The following is a 9,724-nucleotide window of genomic DNA, read 5'->3' as shown; positions in this document are numbered from 1 at the left end:
GCGGTTAGAGAGTGAGAGACCCAAAGACTCAGCCTCATCGTGGAGATACCAATGATCCGAAATGCCTTGATTTCTACAGCGAGAAAGGTGAGAGGCAGGAGCACCAGCCCAGAGGGGAGAGCAGTACTCCATCAGGCTCCGGACGAAAGCTTTGCATGTGGTCAGGACCTCAGGTGGGCCGAGGAAGGACTCTGCACGACGGAGGATTCCCAATTGGCGACTGGCTTTGGAGGCCAGGTTGGTAATGTGTCTTACCCAGGAAAGATCATGGCAGATAGTGAGACCCAGAAGCTTGAATGAAAGGACTTCTTCCAGAGGATTGTTCAACTTGGTGAACAGGATTAAATGGTGAAGAATCACTTAAAAATTAAATAATTTTCTTATCCAGATCCGGATTTGGATCTTCACCAAAACCGAATCGATTCGTCCTTTCTGCACTCCCAACTTGTCCACCAAGTTTCGTCCTAACCCGTCTGCAACTTTTTGAGATATCATGTAATGTATCGGTTTAGCCCTATCTCTCAATGTTAAAGAATCTCTTTAATAATTATCAGATGCGGTACACCCTCAAATCCGGTATAAGCCTGCCTGCTCTGGGTGCCGGTGCTCAAGCAGATGGTGACGAACCCTATCAAGAATTATCCGAGCAAAGACCTTGCCCGGCACTGAGAGCAGCGTCACCCCTCGGTAGTTGTTGCAGTCTTGGCGATCACCCTTCCCTTTCCAGAGAGGGACAACAAGGCCCCTCTTCCAGTCAGTTGGGATGATGCCTGTGTTCCAGGCAGAGCACAAAACTGCATGCAACGACACGAGTGCAGCATTTCCACCAGCCTTGAGAAGTTCGGCATGGATGACACAGATCCCTGGAGCTTTGCCCCGTTTCAACCGGTTCACCGCAGCCTGTGTTTCCACAAACGAAGGTGGATCACAATTGATTGGACCGTCATCTATAGGGATCTTAACACCCCTGGCATCCAACTCAACAGCTGGTGGATCAGCTTGTTACAGCAGCTCAAAGCAACCGGCCCAGCGCGCCTTCACTTTGGACTCTGTAAAGAGCTGACCACCCTCAACTCTAGCTGCAGTACACCGAGGGGCAGGCTTGGAGGAACGCAGTCCACTGGCTGGAGGGCAGTATCCCATCCCAGTCCATTGGCTGGAGGGCAGTGTCCCATCCCTGTCCACTGGCTGGAGGGCAGTGTCCCATCCCAGTCCATTGGCTGGAGGGCAGTGTCCCATCCCAGTCCACTGTCTGGAGGGCAGCGTCCCATCCCAGTCCATTGGCTGGAGGGCAGCGTCCCATCCCAGTCCACTGGCTGGAGGGCAGTGTCCCATCCCAGTCCATTGGCTGGAGGGCAGTATCCCATCCCAGTCCACTGTCTGGAGGGCAGTGTCCCATCCCAGTCCACTGTCTGGAGGGCAGCGTCCCATCCCAGTCCATTGGCTGGAGGGCAGCGTCCCATCCCAGTCCACTGGCTGGAGGGCAGTGTCCCATCCCAGTCCATTGGCTGGAGGGCAGCGTCCCATCCCAGTCCACTGGCTGGAGGGCAGTGTCCCATCCCAGTCCATTGGCTGGAGGGCAGTGTCCCATCCCAGTCCATTGTCTGGAGGGCAGTGTCCCATCCCAGTCCACTGGCTGGAGGGCAGTATCCCATCCCAGTCCACTGGCTGGAGGGCAGTGTCCCATCCCAGTCCACTGGCTGGAGGGCAGTGTCCCATCCCAGTCCATTGTCTGGAGGGCAGTGTCCCATCCCAGTCCACTGGCTGGAGGGCAGTATCCCATCCCAGTCCATTGGCTGGAGGGCAGTGTCCCATCCCAGTCCATTGGCTGGAGGGCAGTGTCCCATCCCAGTCCATTGGCTGGAGGGCAGTGTCCCATCCCAGTCCACTGGCTGGAGGGCAGTATCCCATCCCAGTCCATTGGCTGGAGGGCAGCGTCCCATCTCATTCATGTTTGTTACCGTTTGAATTTGGAATGGTAATTGGTGCCATGAGATATCGTTTGTGTTGGTATTTCGTATGCAGCCTGTGCTTGCTGGTTGCATCATTTTTCTGGAAGCACGGTTGTCCTGCTGATGCTGTGCCCCCGGTTACCAGTAAGCTTGTCGACATTTTGCGGATCTCGGAAGGGATGACAGGTCGAGTCAACCCACCTGGTGTCAAGTCTGAATTGGAACAAGTTTCGAAGAAAGGAAAGTAGATTAAATTCTATGTTTTCCCGTCGACAAGGTTTATCCTTCACACTTCCAATAAAATAATATGAAATCTGGTTTACAAGTATTACTTCATCCAAGATGAGAGAGTTATTTGAGTTGCATTACTATTGATGTTAGCTCGACGATGGCTCCCTTAATTTTAACACGATGAATTTTCTCGATATGTTTACAAAATTTGAATGTAAGATTAGAAACATGAAGTTACAAAATAAAAAGGTAACTATTATGTATAAAAAATAGGGTTAAATGGAGCTCAACGAATTCACGACAAACATGGGAAATGGCGGGCCAGAACTACTTTATTCCACACTGCATATAAATACGCAAGGCTGTAAGTACACCACAGCGACCAATCCGGAAAATGTATGAGTGGTACTTCCGGGTTACCTTTAGCGTCGTTGGTCGCAGGTCTTTGAGCTTTTGACCGCTCTGTCCTGCGCTCAGTACAAGATAATCTGAAGTGCTTTTTTTCTGATCTATTTCTTCTCTGTATACATCGAGAAGCAGTAAAAGTGTTATGGTGCGTCATAGTGAACTGCAGCGGCAGGTCCTCTCCCTCTATCGGCAGCTCATGCGGGCTTCCCAAGGAAAGCCAGGATTCGTGCCTTTCGTGCGTTCTGAGTTCCGACGGCAGGCGACACTTTCCCGCCTCGACGTCCAACGCATTCACTTTTTACTGCGCAGAGGGCGAAGACAGCTGTTCCAACTGCAGGAAAGCTCCGCTCAACAGCTCCTTCACTTCGGGAAACCAATGAATCCTCAGGAGGACAGTTGATGGGTGGCGATTCACCTGCATCAATGACCACGCCCTCAACGCGAGGAACCCACGCCCTCAACGCGAGGAACCCCCCCATGGAACCCTCCCTTCAGTTCACGGCACGGATCTGGTGACTTCACAAACGCGATTGAACTTTCATCTTCGTCCATAACATTGAACTTGAAAGTAACTGTTCTTAAGACCGTCGTTATGAAGATGAGGCTTTTACTCTTGTGATTGAAATGGAAACTAATAGGGGCCAGTCGGCCCATCATGCCCGTGCTTCCTCCACCAGTAATTACAGAATCTTTAAGATGAAGGAAAAGTTTGCCATCTCACCCGTTTCTCGAAAAGCAAGAAGATGAGATTTCGAATGGGAGTAAGGTCGTGATATTTCATGCAAGAGCAGTAAAGGTAGAGAATGGTCTACCTGGAAAGGAAGGGCTAGAGGGGCACATGGACATTGGCAGGACTGGTGAATAGCTGATTGTGTACATGTGCACTGATGGTGAGCTCTGTCTCCCCTCCACCTCACCCACATGGGATGAGACGTGCCCCCTCCCCTGGATTATCACAAATGATATATACTTTTTCTTATGAAACAGCACAACACACCTTCCTGATGACAAGGAAATCTAACGGGTGGAGGCCATTCAGCCCATCACGCCTGTGCAAACTCCACACTGATTTATCTACACAAGATCCAAGGAAGAAAATGCAAATTTTTTTTTATTCATTTACTAGTATTTATTAATAAACAATTAAAAAAAGACTTTTTTTCACCCTTTTTCTTTTTCTTCCCTCAGGGAAGGGAGCTTGGTTAAAAACCATACAACATCAACCACACTACACTCCTTGATAAGACCCCCACTAACAGCACTCTGTACACATGCACACAATCATCCATCAATGCTGCTCAAACTACCTAAAAGTCCTGTCAACATTTCTATACCCCTCTATCTCCATTACTTCCAGGTACCTGTCTAATTCTAATTTAAACATATCTACTGTTTCTGCTGCCGCTACCTTTCCAGGGAAACCATTCCATGCATTAACTGGAACTACGTTGTCGATGGCACACCATCGCATATTCCCGCGCGCACTGCTTTGTCCCATTAACGTTAGGTGAAATTTTATCTTGCAAAATGGATTGATTATTCTTTTCTATTTGATGTGCTTTATGACCAAAGACTTACTGTTGTTCATCTTTCGGCTGCTCCCGTTAGGGGTCACCACAGCGGATCATCCGTTATGATCCGCATACTGATTTGGCACAGGTTTTACGCCGGATGCCCTTCCTGACGCAACCCTGGTCGCCTCTTACGACACAGGGATCAGGATTTGGGTTTCGCCATGCTTCCAGGCTGCTCTGCACCCTGCCCAGTGCAGAGCTCCCGTCCTCAAGCGATCCTCCAACCCAAGCCTCCGAGTTGCCGGATTTCAGGCGCACGCCACTACGCCCGGTTATGACCAAAGACTTACTATGTTTACTAAATTAGAAGTCATTGCGAGCATGTCATCATTTCATGAAACATTAATTTAACACTGTCCAGCAATATCGAACTCTGCATCAATTTAATCAGAGGAATGAACTGTGTATAATATTAATTATAATAATTATTCATAATCAATTCGATAAATACAGTAAAACCTGTGACTGTTTGTCACTCATGGGGGCCACATAAGTAAGTTCTTTATAAAAGAATTTACCATGTATAATGGTAAATACACACAAAAAAAAAAAAAAATCAGCCCCCATGACCCCACCCTTTCTGGACTGGCCCCTCAGGGTCATATCAAAAATCCAACAGTGTTGTGCACTTCCCCATACATATATCTACTATGTCCCAAAGTTTCAAGTTCCTATTTCAAACGGTGTAGGAGGAGTTACAGGGTAAGACAGACAGACGTACGGATGGACGGTGGAGACAATCACAATATTCCTGCTTTTCTTCGAAAGCGCGGGAATAAATACTCTGAGTGAAAGTCCCCTGCCTTGCTACCGTCTTAACTCTCCTCCTCTTTACTCTCAGGCTATGTATGGCCCCTGCTCCTATCACTGTCTTCTCTGTTGAATAATTAATCTACACTTATTTTATCTCTACCTTTCATTATCTTAAACATCTCTATCATATCTCCTCATAACCTCCTCCTTTCTAGTGTATAAAGCCCTGTCTCCAGCTGCTCCTCATAGCTGAGTCTATCGAGTAGCCCTGAGCTGAACTCTCTTTGGTATCTATGTCCTTCCTGAACTGTGGTGACCAAAACTGAACACAATATTATAGATGTGGCCCTCACTAAATTCCTGCACAATGTTAACACCACCTTTTTTGATTTATAAATGATCCCCCTCCGAATACAACCTAAAACCCGATTTGCTCTACCTAAAGCTGCCTGGCACTGTCCTGCCTGCTTACAACCCACATCTCTTCGCACCCCCAGATCCTTCTCCTGTGAGAGACGCTCCAAAATTACCCCTTGCATCCTGTAATCTCTATCTTCATTGTTCTTTCCCATCCTCAACACCTTACACTTGCTCAGGTTAAATTCCATCTGCCAATCTATACAAGTATCAATACTCTCCTGAATCTGATCACCACCACCCCCCACCCCCCAGCTATCCATCTCACCTCAAAGCTTTGTGTCATCTGGAAATTTGGAAAGCTTACTCTTTACCCCATTATCCAAATTGTTGATGTAAATAATGAATAGTAATGGTCTGAGTCCTGATCCCTGAGGAACCCCACTACTTACATCCTCACACTCACACTCACAGCCACTCTTTGCTTCCTATCACTAAACCAGTTTGCAATCCAATTAGCTACCTGACCAGCCATTCCACAAGCCCTCAATTTGCCCAACAACCTCCGATGTGGTACCTTATCAAATGCCCTCTTAAAGTCTAGATATACTATATCCACTGCCTTTCCCTCATCCACCCCATCAGACACTGTCTCATCGAACTCTAAAAAATTTATTAAACAGGAACTACCTTTGGTAAACCCATGCCGACTACCTTTAATTAGTTTGTATTTATTTAAATGGTTCCTCATTTGGTCCCTAATTAATGTCTCCAACACCTTCCCCACAACTGAAGTCAAACTAACAGGTTTAGTTTCTCAATTCTTCTCTGGATCCTTTCTTAAATAATGGTGTTACATTTGCTCCTCTCCAATCCTCAAGTAAATGTCCTGACTCCAGTGAACTGTTGAAAATATCCGTCAATATCTCACTTACCTGCTCAGCCACCTCCATCAATACTCTCGGGTGCATATTATTTGGACCCAGAGCCTTATCAACTCGAAGCTGTTCCTTTACTTCCTCCACTCCAACCTGGATCTTCTGTAAAAGCCCTTCCTCACCTCCTCGATAGATACTCTCAGCTATTGGCAATTCTCCAGACTGTTCTTGTGTAAAAGTTGAAGAAAAATACCTGTTTAATAAGCCTGCCATCTCACTTTCATCACGAACCACTCTCCCGGTGCTATTCCTCAATGGGCCCACACTGGTCCGAACCTGTTCTTTTCCCCTGATAGACTTAAAGAAAGCCTTGCTATTATGTTTAATATTCTTAGCCATGTCCTTCTCATACTCTTTTGGCTTGTCGAGTTATTTTCTTAACTTGCCTCTTGTTTACTCCGATAGTGATATAAATCTAACTCCAGTCCTGTTATTTTAAACATAATAAATGCCTTCTGCTTCTCCTTAATAGCATTCCTTATCTCACCCCTCAACCACCCAGGCCTCTTTCTGCTTCTAGTTTTACACCTCATTGGAATGTACTTAAATGGAATGTATGTATTCTGCACTCTACACATTTGGTCCTTTAAAAGGTTTCCCATTTCTCTGATGCTGATTGTACTGTTAGAGTCAAATGATTCCACATGTCAAAGCCTCATTGTTGTCATGTGACACATTTTATGGATTCTTTCCTTCTGCACAAACTTGCTACAATAAAAAAGGCAATGCAACAGATAGATTTGGTGCTGATCTGTAAAATTCCTCAACATGCGACATCTCAAACCAAGAAATGTTTGTTGTCATTCTTACTTACAATGTGGGTGCGGTATAAGTAAACACCGTGAAAGTACTTGTATCCTCATCTGAGAAAGAAATGCATCTCGAGTCGAGACCCGTCATCACTCATTGGCTTCAGGTGCAACTAAAGGGAATGCTGAACAGGCTCCAGGAACTCGGACATTTGTACGTGGTACTGGATTCCTGCATTCATTTTGTGTGCAATCGGCGGTTGCTGGTTTGCATTTTTGCTGGGAGCGTGGTTGTACCACTGATGCAAGTTTGGGCAGGAAGTTTTAATTTGTTCATGGTGCCGGCAAAAGTGTGCCGACTCTTCAGGAAGGACACTGAATTATTTTATGTCCAACTAATGCCAGTAAACGAGATGTCCAGTTTAACGTCCATCTGAGGGATGGCACATATTGGTGCATCACCATGTCTGTGAAACATGAGGATGACAGTTTATAGCTGGGTCAGGGTTCAAACCTCGGCTTAACAGCTTAAGGCGCTGTCACACCTTGACGATTTAGCCAGCAATGGCAACGTATAAAAATGTATGTAAAACGTTGGTGTACGCTGAAATTTGATGTTTTTTTTTTAAGTTTTGGTCGTATTCATAACGTGTTGGTCGTATGCATAAGATATTAGTAAAGGACACAGAACGTTTCGTTGTCTTATAGATAACTTGTACCAATGAATGCTTAGCCTGTTGTCGGCGTTCACAACCTATGTCCAACGATAGTTTAACTTAGGAATAGCGCGCTGCACGTATCGCCGATGAACTCGTGGCGTAGCCTATTAAAAACCTGCCACACGCCGATTTAAAATCATAACCGCCTGAAAATTGAGTGTCAACCACGCAGTCACACCTTGACGATTTAGCCAGCGTATGCCGACCTATGAAAAATTTGCCGAACACGTTATGGGTAAGTAGTGTATACGTTAAGAGCACACTGAAAAACAATGAAGTATGCTGCCATATTTCGTGGTACGTCTCGTACGTCGTGAAATTTCAAGCATGCTGAAAATTTTACGACGTACTCGCCGTATGGCTCACACGTTCCGCTACGCTGGGAATAAGTTGTAGGCACTACATGCGATCGTTGACACAAGTTGCTTGTAAGTTACTCATAAGTCGAGGTAATGTTTTGCATACCCGAAACTTATAACCTCACCTTATTTTACCTTAATTCCATCTGCCAATTTACTACCTCGGAAGTAGTATATCCGGAACACATACAACACCGAACACCTTATTGTTCAAGGTCCTGGATAAACACTTATCAAGTGCAAGATGTTGTCGGTGTTACATTTGGCTGACAAAAAGACATAATTATACAAAAAATTATAATGCTCACGGCAGCCTCCAAACAGGCTTTTGATTCACCACTCAAATCGTCCATGTACATGTTCTGGTAGCTAGGTAGAGATGGTGTTATTTTCAAGCGATAGCAGTTTATTCCACTTAATTGTGGGGATGACATCCTCTCTCAATCGTAGCAGATAAGTGCAATATCGAGCCATCTGCTGTTTCATAACAGTGCTCTGTAAAATGTCCCGAGCACTAAAGTGAACATTATATTGGCCTGATCCACACTGGGGTATTTCGGACAAACCCAAGGTCTTTCGGCCATTGGTGTAGCACGAAGCCATCTCGGTTTGTATTACTATACGAGCACCAAGGACACATTTGTGGAAAATCGAAAATCGAAAATTTGCCGTTTGAGTTGAATCATACGATGTAACCTGGAGACTAAGGATATGGCAGTCGACTTCCTTGTCCGATGTCACAGCTAAGCGTGAATAATAATAATAATTCGACTTTTAATCGCAAAAAGACATCCATTTTGTAGAGTATGAAGGGATAGATTAGAATCAAGGTGGTCTGAGCATTTGGGTTCCCCTTAAAGGCTTCATGAATGACCATGAAACAAGTTCTTTGACAGTTGCATGGAATTAAAAAAAAAAAAAAAAAAAAAATGGCATATCCAAATTAACAAAAATACCATTAACTGTTGAACATAACGGTATGACGACAAACGGTTGAATATTAACAGTGGGCGATGCAAACCAAATGAAGGTTAGCAATTGAGGACACGTAAAGTTTGAGTTGCCAGCATCTTCACCAAGTTTAACGGTCTTAAAAAGCTTGGTTTAACACTCCTTGTCTTATATAATCGGCCAGAGCCTGTAACCTGAACCAAGTGAGTGCAACCAAGGCGTGCATCCCATTGAGCAAGACGGACGTCATTTCACCATCTGTGTACGTTACAATGCAATGGACAAAGTCCTGCATCTGCTCAATTCCAGGTCGGACTTTTCTTGTTCATGACTTCATCACAATAAGCATTGGCAGCATCATTAGAGGACAGGCTGCACCACAGGCAACCAGGCTTTACACGCCAGCATGACTCCGGGAGTGGAGACGTGAAAAGGAAACATGTGGGCATGGAAAATCTGCTAATGAAGACGAGACATTAGGCATATGGAGAGACTGCTGCAGATTTCAAACAAAATATACTATTACGGTTTCTTGCCGCCTGTTTTTTTGTTCTGTTCATTAAATGATGGAAAGTTCAAAGGAAGAGTAGGGATTATGCAAAGTGAAAATATCCAGCGTTGGAAAAATTCAACACTGGCTTTAAGGGAATGAAAAGTTAGAGGGAAGAGTGGAATGGACACTTCATGGTTATGAAAAACGCATGCGCCATCGATCGCATTGGTGAACAAAAGC

General features: G+C 45.3%; 1 protein-coding gene across 1 annotated transcript; it reads left to right on the top strand.

Moving 5' to 3' along the window:
* The first annotated feature begins 2,484 nt into the window (after positions 1-2,484).
* On the top strand, positions 2,485-6,950 carry SDHAF1 (succinate dehydrogenase complex assembly factor 1). Its single transcript, XM_085858369.1, has one exon. The coding sequence runs from the start codon at positions 2,734-2,736 to the stop codon at positions 2,989-2,991; it is 258 nt and encodes an 85-aa protein (XP_085714495.1). The 5' UTR covers positions 2,485-2,733; the 3' UTR covers positions 2,992-6,950.
* The last annotated feature ends 2,774 nt before the right edge of the window (positions 6,951-9,724 follow it).

Source organism: Eptatretus burgeri, chromosome 15 (genome assembly GCF_056783735.1).
Source record: "Eptatretus burgeri isolate ZD-2024b chromosome 15, Ebu_testis_v1, whole genome shotgun sequence".
In the NCBI taxonomy this organism is placed as follows: Eukaryota; Metazoa; Chordata; class Myxini; order Myxiniformes; family Myxinidae; genus Eptatretus; species Eptatretus burgeri.
Note: the sequence above shows the minus strand (reverse complement) of the source record. Positions and strands in the feature narration are given on the sequence as shown.

Coding starts and splice junctions, on each gene's coding strand:
- SDHAF1 (XM_085858369.1), top strand. CDS start 2,734: ATGGTGCGTCATAGTGAACTGCAGCGGCAGGTCCTCTCCCTCTATCGG.